The 14,206-nt window shown below is 43.4% G+C and overlaps 2 protein-coding genes across 2 annotated transcripts; both read left to right on the top strand.

The window, feature by feature from the left end:
• Positions 1–2,176: 2,176 nt before the first annotated feature.
• Positions 2,177–6,760, top strand: LOC131708055 (T-cell ecto-ADP-ribosyltransferase 1-like). The gene is made up of 2 exons (XM_059009971.1): positions 2,177–2,819; positions 6,753–6,760. The coding sequence occupies exons 1-2, from the start codon at positions 2,177–2,179 to the stop codon at positions 6,758–6,760; spliced, it is 651 nt and encodes a 216-aa protein (XP_058865954.1).
• A 5,623-nt stretch (positions 6,761–12,383) lies between these two features.
• On the top strand, positions 12,384–13,045 carry LOC131708054 (NAD(P)(+)--arginine ADP-ribosyltransferase 2-like). The gene has a single exon (XM_059009970.1). The coding sequence runs from the start codon at positions 12,389–12,391 to the stop codon at positions 13,043–13,045; it is 657 nt and encodes a 218-aa protein (XP_058865953.1). The 5' UTR covers positions 12,384–12,388.
• The last annotated feature ends 1,161 nt before the right edge of the window (positions 13,046–14,206 follow it).

Genomic DNA, 14,206 nt, shown 5'->3' with positions numbered 1-14,206 from the left:
CAGGCAGGCAGGGAGGCAGGCAGGGAGGCAGGCAGGCAGGCAGGCAGGGAGGCAGGGAGGCAGGCAGGCAGGGAGGCAGGCAGGCAGGCATGCAGGCGAGGAGGCAGGGAGGCAGGGAGGCAGGGAGGCAGGCAGGCAGACGGGGGGTTGTTGGGTTAACTCCACACAGTCTTACAAAATACGGGGCTTGAAGTTTTCTGTTTTTATTTTTGATCACTATTGTGATGTCCATATACAACTAAAGTAGCTGATTATTTTTTTAATTTTTTAATTCATTTTTAGCATTACAGGGTTCCACACTCTAAATGAATAGGAAACATATTGAATCATATATATATATATATATATATATATATATATATATATATATATATATATATATGAAGGGCTCAAGGACTAAAAACAGTTCACCATCACATGTAAGCAGCAGAGGTTAACAGCATGCAGTCATTTACAGTGCATTTCACAGCATGCAGTCATTTACAGTGCATTTCACAGCATGCAGTCATTTACAGTGCATTTGATCATTTCAAGGCTTAAAAACAACTATTGATTACAGGTTTAAAAGGGAGAGAGAGAGATGTAAAATAAACACTCAAAACATCAAGCCCTACATATATTCATTCTTTATTTTTTTAGTTCTTTCTTTTATTCCTTGCCTGTTTTCTCTTTCTTTCTGTTATTCTTGCTTTCTCTTTTCTTCCTTTGTGCACTGATTAATCTACCAGTTAATCAAGTAAAGCCCATATATTTTGATTGAGCGACAGCCCTGCTTGCTTTCCTTCCTTCTTTTTCTTTCTTTGTCTTTCTTTCTTTCTTTCTTCTAAAATCAATACATATGGTCACTATATACATGTTCCTAAGAGTATCTAAACTAACAGGACAGTGAAGAAGATGGCTCCATCTCTCTTGAAATTCTGCTTCCTTCTCCTATTGGCCGCTCAGTTTGTGGCCCCTCAGTGGTTTGTGGCCCCTAAACAAGTAAGTTTGTAATTTCCCTTCCTAGGGACCCCCTTCCCCCCGTCTGTCTGTCTGTCTGTCTGTCTGTCTGTCTGTGTGTCCCCTCAGGCCCCTAAACCGGTAAGTTTGTAATTTCCCTTTAGTGTTCAATTCACCACATTAAAAAAGAATAGCTTAATAACACAATACAGTACAAACAGGAACTGTCTTCAGTCCTAAATAAAGAGCCAGTTTAACTAAGAGCAAGTACAATATATATATATATATATATATATAGTCAAACTCGTTTACAACATACCTGGTATATAACGTACACTCTGATATAATGTACCTGTATCGTGGGCCCAAATAAATGTCGTATTAAATCCTTTTTAAAAAGCTTGTTTATTGCATACTCTTATGGTACATGCTTGCTGTTATTACGCACGCAAAACGATGGCACGCAGCACGTCTGTGCGGCGGATATTACGTGCTTGCTGTTTGAGCGTTGCTCTTGATTACAGTTCATGTACTGTATTAACATGGCGAGAGCTAAACGAGTGTCTCTCTCACTCAAGGATAAACTCTACATTATCAGTGAAATCAAAAAGGGACGAAAGCAGGCACAATTATGTAGTAAACTGGGGTTGTCAAAAAGCACTGTGAATACGATATGGAAAAGTCGGGAGAAAATCCAGTCAGTGATTGATTCTTCAGTATGTGCACCTGCCTGTAAACAGGTGCGCACTTCGATGTACGCTGAATTAGAAGACACGCTTCTCAAGTGGTTTAAACAATAAAGAGATGCATTAGTACCATTAGTACACACAAGCGATTGATGTTGTTAAATGTTTTGTGATGAGCCATTCCAAACTCCGCAGAGACATGCTACAGCAGTGGTTCTCAACCCTGATCCTGGAGTACTTCCCCCTGAGATCAGTTCATGGACTCAGTAGTTAAACTTGAAGAGCTAAAGTTTAAAAAGATCTTGATGACACCAGATCTGCGTTAGTCCTCCGACAGCGTAACAGGTCTGGTTGGCTTCACTGTGTGGGGCTTGCAGTGTGACAGAAAGCTGGCGGTGAAATAATTGCTGATTCAAAAAAAAAAAAAAACATGTCTGTTTATGCAAGTAGGAGATTTTGTGTGATCATTATGACTTTTTCCACTGGTCAAAATGTACTGTCCAAGAGTGGCGGCCATTTTGTTTTTCTATTTTCAGAATTCTCCAATAGTGATGGACTTCGCAAAACAGTCCCTAGATGATCAATATGAAGGCTGCAGAGACAAAATGTTACAAAAAGTGCGAGAAGTTTACCTGAAGAAAGAATTGAAAAACAGCGAGAACTTTAGAAAGGCTTGGTCTATGGCTAAAATTGCAATGAAAAACAAACCTCTCAAAGGCCTGACGCCAGAACAAGCCACGGCTGTCTACGCTTACTCCACCAAACACATTTACACCGACTTCAACACAGCGGTCAGAAACGGAGGCGGAAAGAATTACAAGGCGTTCCCGTTCAAGGCGCTGCATTTTTATTTAACCGATGCCCTGAAGAAGCTGAAAACCAAATTTAAAAACTGTTATCATGTGTACAGGGGCGTTTCCAAGCCCACAAAAGTGAGCTTGGGTCAAATCATCCGCTTCGGTCAGTTCACCTCCACTTCACGAAGCCTAAAGGTTGCAACAGGTTACGGGACGGCAACTGTGTTTGTTATGAAAACCTGCCAAGGCACATCGATCAACGATTATTCGTGGTTCATTAAAAACGAAGAGGTTCTGGTGCCGCCATTCGAGAGGTTCCAAGTGGTGGCCGTCAACGGGAATCAAATCAACCTGAAACCACTGCCAAAAACCAAAAGCATTTATAACTGTCTGGCAGGTAAGGAGAGATAGTTGGCTGTGTTGAGCATATGTGTGTGTCAGTGTGTGTAGGAGCTATAGCCTGGAAATCGCTGATTTGAATACGGGCTATGCCATCGCTGGCTGTGGCTGGGACTGTGGCTGGGACTAAAGCTTGAGGGCTCTTGTCTTTGCCTCTCCCGAGTCACTGCCAGGGGGTTGCAGCAGCAGCAGCAGTGATGAGACACGGTCTTAAAACAATTGGGCATTCCAAATTGGGGAGAAAACAGGGGTAAAATAATTGCTGATTCCAAATAAAACAAAAATGGTAACTAGTAATTGCATTAGTTTTGCAGGTTTTGTTTGAGAAAGCTTAGCGTTACTTGAACAGTTTTTGCATGAATATAGTCTGTGTTTCACATTGCTACCCACTTGTCATTTATTTCTCTTTTTCATTGCAGTGCATAAAGGAAAGACACACGGGTGATGTCAGAGTTGAGTCTACAGTCACGTGACACGAGTCATGTGACCAACGCAGGCTGCACAATACAGATATTCAATCTAAATTCATTCATTGTGGGCCATTTGCTGTGCGCTGTATAAACCATTTCAAACAGATGGAGAGACACAAATTGACTTGTTTTTTTTTGTTGTTTTTTTAAGTCAAAGACTTGGCAGCTTTTATAAGAGCAAAGCTACATTCAGAAATAGAGGGTCAGTGTTTGAATGTTCAGAACATGAAATGTAAAAAAAAAAAAGAAAAAGCATTGTATGGAGTCTCTCTCTCTCTCCGTGGCTTTTGATGTGGTCTTTCTTTCGTTTTCTTTCTGCAATAAAACAGCTTTTTGAGCATCATTCAAAAATCACTTGTGCGTCTGTGTGGAGTTATTACTTTAACTATAGAGCATGATCTGGCATTCATGCACTTCAGGGGTGGGAATATGACTCCTATTGCACAGCAGTTTCAACGAGTCTCCCTATTGCACAGCAGTTTCAATGAGACTCTTATTGCACAGCAGTTTCAATGAGACTCATTTCACAGCAGTTTCAATGAAACTCCCTATTGCACAGCAGTTTCAATGAGACTCATATTTCACAGTAGTTTCAATGAGACTCCTATTTCACAGCAGTTTCAATGAGACTCCTATTGCCCAGCATTACACTCAGTTATTCTTAAACCCAATTATTAAAAAAAAGGACTGTTATTTAAAATGCTGCAGTTATTAAAATGTCGCGATTGCTTTCCGTTTCTTCATTCCAATTTGTAAACTGACAACAAAGTAACATTGGGATGATTCAGAACCCATTGTAGCTGTTTCACAGAAAATACCTGCAATTGAAACCAATTTTACCATCTGCAATCGTACAATCATCCATTTACTAATCTCTTCAGTATTCATACACACTTTGTATCAGTATTCAAATAAGCATTAACTGCAGGTTTCTTTCTTTACTCATATGTTATAGCTCCGATAATGAAATACACCAAAGAGATGGGTCTGTAGTTTTGCATATTCGGGACGGGGCGGGGTGGGGTCGATTGAAGAGGAATTCAACTCACCCCTTGAGTGTTTGAAGAGACAGGCTGCTGGACTGCATTACAATTGACAGGTAAGTGCAATTCCAAACTCCACAGAGACATCCTACAAAGTTTCTATTGGTTGTAATTCAGGGGTCTGATTTTAGGGTTTTACCCAGTTTAATTGGATCTGCATTCAGGGTTAAACCTGAAAACTCCCTGAACAGGCAGCAGGACTGTGTATGAACTAATAAACGCAGGCACAGTTAGCTGCGATTCAAATACAACGCATACAAAAAGAGCTTTTTTTGTTTCAAACGATCTCCAAATGATTTCATTTAACAAAATCACAACCTGATTGATCACAGTGAAATTCTTCCAGATGTTAAGAAATGGATAATTTAATGCTGTGCAAAAGTCTTAGACATTAGGTTAACTTAGACATCTTTCTTTGCATGTTTCTACTCTTTGCATCGTTTATCTGATCCTTGCTGTTCCTCACATCAATTTAAAGGATTTTTAAACAACTTTCTATTGGTATACTGTATATGAAAATAGCACAAATGTACTGTATGTTATAACTCCTGAAACCAGAACTCAAAACCAGAAGCCCTAATTATAGATTTTTTATATATATATTGTAACAGCCCGGCACTCACTCGGGTTCGTTGCCCCTTTAAAAGTACGACCCAGGACACAAGAAATGGAGTTTTCAGCGCTGACGCGCTAATATTTTAATAAACACAAAATTAAAACAAATACAAAACAAACACCTAGCTCCTCTTGGAGCGCTTACTACACAAGTTCTTTTCCCTCACTAACTTGCAGGACGGCTAAGCCATTTACCTGCTAACACAAACAAACTTAACACAGCACTTACTCTTAGGACTGCTCGGAAACAGAGCACGTCTTCTGTCTCCTTCTACTCAGCAGCCACGTACAGCCAAGCTGCACGTCTTATATACCCTGCACCTGACATTAATTTACAATATATATCTGGTGCGGGTGATAATTAAACAATAAACAATTAAACAAAATAATAAAACAATTAAACAAAATGTGCATTCCGCACATGATTCTCTCGCAGGGAGGTTTTAACCCCCTCCCTGCTGTTTCTCATAACCCGCTATTTCACACCCCCCCCCCCCCTTGTCTTTACAAGACACAGGCCACGAGACGGCCACCTCCTCCCTTAAAACCTAACCACCCAACCTCAAGTCCATCATTGTCCTTTTCCGCCCTTTTCCACGGGCGGACTTGAGGGTGGATCGGTCCACATCCCGGCCCCGCCAGGTAAGGACCACTCACCGGCGACAAGGGGACCCAACGGTTCGACAGGGGCTACCGGAGCGTAGGCCGTGGCACTGGAGGATGCAGCAGTGGACAGAGATCTTCCCCTGGGAACCGGCGCAGCGATGTCCGATCACCCAGGGGAAGCGAAGCAGCGAACAGGGGGAGCAACAGCGACGTCTGGCAGCAGCCCAGCGACGTCTGGGTGCTCGGGGAGAGCGGAGCAGGGAACCAGGGGCAGAGCTGTGTCCAGTGTTGCAGACTCCTGGGCTCTAGTCCCAGCACAGGGAGGTCCAGGAAGACCGGCCGGGTGTCCTGGAGCAAGGGGTGAGAGACTGGACGCAGCGGTGCCGGACTGGACCGTAGGGGTGGTGGTCGGGGCTGTGGTGGAGGTATGCTTTTCACCTCCCCCCTGGGCTCCGGAAGCGGCGGCTCCTCCCCTCTGGGCTCCAGAAGCGGCGGCTCCTCCCCTCTGGGCTCCAGAAGCGGCGGCTCCTCCCCTCTGGGCTCCGGAAGCGGCGGCTCCTCCCCTCTGGGCTCCGGAAGCGGCGGCTCCTCCCCCCTGGGCTCCGGAAGCGGCGGCTCCTCCCCTCTGGGCTCCGGAAGCGGCGGCTCCTCCCCCCTGGGCTCCGGAAGCGGCGGCTCCTCCCCTCTGGGCTCCGGAAGCGGCGGCTCCTCCCCCCTGGGCTCCGGAAGCGGCGGCTCCTCCCCTCTGGGCTCCGGAAGCGGCGGCTCCTCCCCTCTGGGCTCCGGAAGCGGCGGCTCCTCCCCCCTGGGCTCCGGAAGCGGCGGCTCCTCCCCCCTGGGCTCCGGAAGCGGCGGCTCCTCCCCCCTGGGCTCCGGAAGCGGCGGCTCCTCCCCTCTGGGCTCCGGAAGCGGTGGCTCCTCCCCTCTGGGCTCCGGAAGCGGCGGCTTCTCTCCTCTGGGCTCTGGAAGCGGCGATAGCAGCTCCTCCCTCTCTGGCTCGGGAGACTGTGGAGCTGCGCTAGCCTGCTCCCATTTCTGGAGCAACAGCTCTAACTCTGTTAGCTCTCGCTCCTGTCTGTTCGGCGGTGCCAACCCCATCTCGCTCATCTGTCTCTCCCATGTCGCTGTCTGCTCTACCTGCGCAGCAGTATTGCGGTTGATTCTCGCAATTAACTCCTCGATACTCTCCATTTTTAGGGTCGTAGGGGCGCCCACACACTCTGACACCATATGTAACGGCCCGGCACTCATTCGGGTTTGTTGCCCCTTTAAAATTACGACCCAGGACACAAGAAATGGAGTTTTCAGCGCTGACGCGCTAATTTTTAATAAACACACTGTGGAAGGGTGGTGGGTAATTCACTGACACAGGACACAGAGAGATGAGTCTGAAAACACCGCACAGGTGCCCAGTTTTATTAGAAGCTGATTTTTGGTTCAGCCCGCAGAGGGCGCTGTTGGCTGTGGCTTGCCGTACCAGCTATGGTAGCGACAGAGCCACAACTATACCAGAGCGGTACAGGGTACAGAGGTTAAAACAAAACAAAACACTAATCAAAAGGCGAAAGGAACAGGGAAAACAAAACACAGTAAACAAAACTACAAAATAAAGAGTGCTGCGCTGGGCAGCTTCACCCCGACCGTCGCTACCCGCACGGTCCAGGTCTCCGTCCTACTCTAGCAGCTCCCTCAGCCTGCTATACACTTTATCGGGGCCTGCCCAAGAGTTCTCCCCGCTACCGCTAGTTCTTTGGTTTCTTTCTTTTATTATTTCTTTGTCTTGCTGGGATTTTTCCTCCCGGCTAATTGTCCTCCAGCGCTTCCGCACGCCGGTTACATCTCCGTGGGCAGACCTGAGGGAACAGCAGAATGAAACTTATAGGGTCAGCAATTCTCCCAAGACCCGCCTCCCAGCCACTCGGAGAGAAGGAAAGTTCGCACACCCACTCTCCCCCCTCTCCGTGTCACCGCCATGCCTGACAGGTGGATATTGACGAGCTGCTGCCCTCTCCCTGCAGCACTATGAACACGCCAGAAGAGTCAGCACAGGTCTCCCCCTGTTACACACACAAAAATAAAATAAACAGAAATAAACACCTAACTCCGTTTGGAGTGCTTACTAAACAAGTTTTTCCCTTACTACCTTGCAGGACAGCTAAGCCGTTTACCTGCTAACACAAACAAACTTAACACAGCACTTACTCTTAGGACTGCTCGGAAACAGAGCACGTCTTCTGTCTCCTTCTACTCAGCAGCCACGTACAGCCAAGCTGCACGTCTTATATACCCTGTACCTGACATTAATTTACAATATATATCTGGTGCGGGTGATAATTAAACAATAAACAATTAAACAAAATAATAAAACAATTAAACAAAATGTGCATACGCACATGATTCTCTCGCAGGGAGGTTTTAACCCCCTCCCTGCTGTTTCTCATAACCCGCTATTTCACAATATATATATATATATATATATATATATATATATATATATATATATATATATATATATACATTTGTTTTTTCTAAGAGTATCTAAACTAACAGGACAGTGAAGAAGATGGCTCAATCTCTCTTGAAATTCTGCTTCCTTCTCCTATTGGCCGCTCAGTTTGTGGCCCCTCAGTGGTTTGTGGCCCCTAAACAAGTAAGTTTGTAATTTCCCTTCCTAGGGACCCCCTTCCCCCCCCGTCTGTCTGTCTGTCTGTCTGTCTGTCTGTCTGTGTGTCTGTCTGTGTCTCTGCTGGATTTTGTTCCAACCGAGGAGTTTAATTCACTGAGCCCTTAATTTGAACTAATACAATTTGCTTAATTGGAAATGTTTGAAAATTGTTTAGGTTGGGAGATTTCAAGTATATTTTGTGATCACATCGTCATGATTTATGCAACTGCACAAAATCTACACAAAACTGCACAAAATCTGCTGTCCATGAACGGCGGCCATTTTGTTTTTCCTATTTTCAGAATTCTCCAATACCGATGGACTTCTCAAAACATTCCCTGGATGATCAATATAAAGGCTGCAGAAACGAAATCTTACAAATAGTTCAAAAGGTTTACCTGCCTAGAGAACTGAAACAGAACCCAAAATTTAATTCCGCCTGGTCCAACGCAAAATCGGCAATGAAATCCAAATCTCTGGGATATCTGACTCTAGAACAAGCCACTGCCATCTACGTTTACACAATGCCAGGCGTTTACAGTGACTTCAACACAGCGGTCAGAAACGGAGGCGGAAAGAATTACAAGGCGTTCCCGTTCAAGGCGCTGCATTTTTACATAACCGATGCCCTGAAGAAGCTGAAAACCAAATTTAAAAACTGTTATCATGTCTACAGGGGCGTTTCCAAGCCCACAAGCGTGGGCAAGGGTAAAACTGTCCGCTTCGGCCAGTTCACCTCCACTTCACGAAGCCTACAAAAAGCCATGCATTTTGGATCCGGAACAATTTTCCACATGCGCACATGCCAGGGCGCATCGATTCAAAGTTATTCGATGTTCCCAACTGAAGACGAGGTGCTGGTGTCGCCATTCGAGAGGTTCCGAGTGGAGGACGTCAACGGGAATCAAATCAGACTGACACCACTGCCAAAAACCACAAGCATTTACAACTGTCTGGCAGGTAAGGAGAGAGATGTTGCGGCAGGCCATCTGGCTCAAAAACGCAGGAAGTTTAGTTTGACTTTTAACTCTTGATTGCAGACTATCAAGTGGCATATCCAGTAAAGGCAATCTGCTGGAGTGCAGGATGCGCCCTATAGGAGATCGCTGGTTCGAATCCGGGGCTATGCCATTGCCAGCTGAAGCTAGGAGGTCCCAGGGGGTGGCAAATTGACCAAGTGTAGCTGGCCTTATTTTGCTTTGTGTAATTTATTTTTATTTTTTTAAAGAATCAGTCCTGGATTAGTCATTCACCAACAGCTGTTTATTGAGTCTACCGTATCATACGGCCTGTCTGTTTCAAGGCAAAAGTAAAGAAGAAAAGGATGAATTAAGTGGCCCTCCTTCAATACCACACCTACATACATCAAAGGATCAAAGGAAAACAATTAATTTGCTAGACAAAAATAATAATATAAAACAATATATACATCCATAAAGAATAACGGTTATTACTTTATACAGTGTTCATTCACACACACACACACACATTTAAATGTGAACTGCACGCGCATCATACCGCTAGAGGTTGATTTATAAATATACTTTTTAAATGTTTTCTCATTGTAATTTTCCATTTTTACATGAGAACATTTACCAATAAACATAATTATTGTATTCTATATACATTGGTATTTATTTGCGTTACGGTTTTATTTTCTAAATAGATTCGAGAACAATAATAAAAAATAAAGACTAAAAACAAAGCTTTCCCTCCACATATCACAGTATACAAACACTATAATAACGATATGTACAATAAGTAAACCAATTTATATAATAATAATAATAATAATTTCCAGACAGAGAGCGACGTGGAAAAACAACCTCCCTACGCCAGGTACATTACAAACTGGGCAGCAGGTCATTACAGTGACAGCGGTTTCTTAGATTGCCCGATTGGCTTCACAGCTGGCTTGCAGTGTGAAAGAAAGCAGGCAGCTCGACTTGACAGCTTGAAGCACGTTGTTGTTTCGGAGGACTGAAGCTTGAGTGCGCTTGTCTATGGCAAGCCTTTTTAACATCTAATCCTCAATTGCTGATATCAGCAATTTTAATAGTGATATCAGTAATGTATTGCTGATATCAGCAATTCTATTTTTGATATCAACAATTCTCAATGTTATTTTTTGATATCAAAAATAGAATTGTTGATATTGGAAAAATAATTGTGGATATCAACAATAGTACCTTTTATTTTGATATCAACAATTGTATTTCCAATAAACAATTCTATTTTTGACATCAAGAAAACGATTACAATACTGATATCAAAGATAACATTCGTGAGATCAATAATACCATTCTTGATATCAGCAATTGAGGATTATATGTTAAAACGGCTTGCCATACTTGTCTGTCTTCATCTCTTCAAGCTGAGTCACTGCAGGGGGAGTGGGGGGGAGGTTGCAGTGGTCAGACAGGCTCTTTTAAAGTAATTGGGAATTCCAAATTGGGGAGAAAACGTGGTTAAAATAATTGCTGATTCCAAATAAAACAAAAATGGTAACTAGTAATTGCATTAGTTTTGCAGGTTTTGTTTGAGAAAGCTTAGCGTTACTTGAACAGTTTTTGCATGAATATAGTCTGTGTTTCACATTGCTACCCACTTGTCATTTATTTCTCTTTTTCATTGCAGTGCATAAAGGAAAGACACACGGGTGATGTCAGAGATGAGTCTACAGTCACGTGACACGAGTCATGTGACCAACGCAGGCTGCACAATACAGATATTCAATCTAAATTCATTCATTGTGGGCCATTTGCTGTGCGCTGTATAAACCATTTCAAACAGATGGAGAGACACAAGTCTTTAAGTCAAAGACTTGGCAGCTTTTATAAGAGCAAAGCTACATTCAGAAATAGAGGGTCCGTGTTTGAATGTTCAGAACATGAAATGTAAAAAAAAAAAAAGAAAAAGCATTGTATGGAGTCTCTCTCTCTCCGTGGCTTTTGATGTGGTCTTTCTTTCATTTTCTTTCTGCAATAAAACAGCTTTTTGAGCATCATTCAAAAATCACTTGTGCGTCTGTGTGGAGTTATTGCTTTAACTATAGAGCATGATCTGGCATTCATGCACTTCAGGGGTGGGAATATGACTCTTATTGCACAGCAGTTTCAATGAGACTCCTATCGCACAGCAGTTTCAATGAGACTGCAGTACACTCAATTCTTCTTAGATTATTAAAAAATAAATAAAAAAATAGGACTTTTATTTAAAATGCTGCAGTTATTAAAATGAGCTGTTTCACAGAAATTACCTGCAATGGAAACCAATTTTACTATCGGCAATGGTACAATCATCCATTTACTAATCTCTTCAATATTCATACACACTTTGTATTAGTATTCAAATAAGCATTAACTGCAGGTTTCTTTCTTTTCTCCTATGTTATAGCTCTGATAATGAAATACACCAAAGAGACGGGTCTGTAGTTTTGCATATTCGGGACGGGGCAGGGCAGGGGCGATTGAAGAGGAATTCAAATCACCCCCTGGCTCTGGAGTGCCACAGACAGACCCTCCTGGTTTTGATTTACCCAGGCCCCCTTAATAAAGGAATTGATTGAATGACTTTTCAATTGATTCAAAGGTATTTGACAATTAAAGATGCCTAGAAAACAACAAGCTGCAAGGCTGAATTAGGCAATAATTACACTGAAGCCAGAACGAAATGAATCAGGAGAGACCAATGCTGCACAATGTCGTTTGTTAAATCAATCAAGATGTATATGAGGGTAAAAAGAAACTAGTTATTTTGGTAATTAGAGTTTGATTAACATATCAAAACATGTTTAAAGGGACGTCGTCACAGGGTGATTATCAAAAATAAAAACTCAAAACTAGAAGCCCTAATTTATATTTATTTATATATATATTTTTGTTTTTTTTCTAAGAATATCTAAATTAACAGACTGTCTGTCTGTGTCTCTGCTGGGTTTTGTTCCAACCGAGGAGTTTACTTCATTGAGCCCTTAAATTGAACTAAAATAATTTGCTTAATTGGAAATGTTTTAAAATTGTTTAGGTTGGGAGATTTCAAGTATATTTTGTGATCACATCGTCATGATTTATGCAACTGCACAAAATCTACACAAAACTGCACAAAATCTGCTGTCCATGAACGGCGGCCATTTTGTTTTTTCTATTTTCAGAATTCTCCAATACCGATGGACTTCTCAAAACATTCCCTGGATGATCAATATAAAGGCTGCAGAAACGAAATGTTACAAAAAGTTCAAAAGGTTTACCTGCCTAGAGAACTGAAACAGAACCCAAAATTTAATTCCGCCTGGTCCAACGCAAAATCGGCAATGAAATCCAAATCTCTGGGATATCTGACTCTAGAACAAGCCACTGCCATCTACGCTTACACAATGCCAGGCGTTTACAGTGACTTCAACACAGCGGTCAGAAACGGAGGCGGAAAGAATTACAAGGCGTTCCCGTTCAAGGCGCTGCATTTTTACATAACCGATGCCCTGAAAAAGCTGAAAACCACATTTAAAAACTGTTATCATGTGTACAGGGGCGTTTCCAAGCCCACAAGCGTGGGCAAGGGTAAAACTGTCCGCTTCGGCCAGTTCACCTCCACTTCACGAAGCCTACAAAAAGCCATGCATTTTGGATCCGGAACAATTTTCCACATGCGCACATGCCAGGGCGCATCGATTCAAAGTTATTCGATGTTCCCAACTGAAGACGAGGTGCTGGTGCCGCCATTCGAGAGGTTCCAAGTGGTGGCCGTCAACGGGAATCAAATCAACCTGAAACCACTGCCAAAAACCAAAAGCATTTATAACTGTCTGGCAGGTAAGGAGAGATAGTTGGCTGTGTTGAGCATATGTGTGTGTCAGTGTGTGTAGGAGCTATAGCCTGGAAATCGCTGATTTGAATACGGGCTATGCCATCGCCGGCTGTGGCCGGGACTTTCCAGGGGGCGACGCAATATTGGCCAAGCGTTGCCCATATGGGGAGTGCTGAAGTCGGCTGGGTAATCCCTGCCTCACTACTGCTGGCTGTCTTCTTATCACTGGATCTGCGCGAGTCCTCCGACGGCGTGATGGGTCTGGTTGGCTTCACTGTGTGGGGCTCATAGTGTGGCAGAGAGAAAGCGGGTTGATGACAGCTTGAAGCTGCTTTTTTTGGCTTCTTTTTTTCATTGCTTTACATTGAAATACTCTTTGTACAAATTCAAGGGGATTGTGACCATTCCCTTATCAGCTCAAGTGTCACATCTGCAACAAAAAGCATTGACAATGCACAGCCAAAAAAAATGCTCCAACACCCCAGCCCTGGATCTGCAATGCCTGCCTGTGGCAATGTGCCCCGCCCCTGTGTGCATATTATGTGTTGTATGTTGCGTGCGTGTGTTAATGTTGGTGTATAGATTGGTACACGGGATATAAACGGGTCTGTGTTTCACGTGTGATTTAAAAAGTGTAGATTTGTATTTAGGCACGAGGAGGGCACAAATCACTTCACGTGCTGGTTAAATGAAATTTATAATTAAAGTTCGGGAGGAGGGTCGGACACCAATCTCCGCATCACCAAATTGAATCATTCAATTTACACATTAGCTAATTTAAATTGTTAGCACTATAAATACCCTCTTCACTTATCTCTCAGTTGCATTTTGATTTCATCGTACATGCACGCATCATGGTCTGCATTCTGGATTATTCCGTTTCGACGGATGACGATCTGTTTGCTGTTTCCCCGGAGCCGAGATCCACGCAACCAGTTCAACCAGCCCTTCCCGGGCCAACTCCACCACAACTTCGGTCGGCAGTATTACCACTCCAAACATCTCTGCCCAGATGTCAGCTTCTCCTGTCTGCTGTGGCTCCCGCCTGGCCACTCGTTCCTCCGCAACTCCTGAAATCAGAGACTGGACGATCTCCCGGATCCAGCTTTATCTTCGTAGCAACAACATCCCATTCAAATCTACAGCACGTAAGGAGAATTTGTTTACTTTATTTCATCCT

The sequence above is a fragment of the Acipenser ruthenus genome, chromosome 40, assembly GCF_902713425.1.
Source record: "Acipenser ruthenus chromosome 40, fAciRut3.2 maternal haplotype, whole genome shotgun sequence".
NCBI classification, from domain to species: Eukaryota; Metazoa; Chordata; class Actinopteri; order Acipenseriformes; family Acipenseridae; genus Acipenser; species Acipenser ruthenus.
This window is presented reverse-complemented; position numbering and strand designations above follow the sequence as displayed.

Coding starts and splice junctions, on each gene's coding strand:
- LOC131708055 (XM_059009971.1), top strand. CDS start 2,177: ATGGACTTCGCAAAACAGTCCCTAGATGATCAATATGAAGGCTGCAGA.
- LOC131708054 (XM_059009970.1), top strand. CDS start 12,389: ATGGACTTCTCAAAACATTCCCTGGATGATCAATATAAAGGCTGCAGA.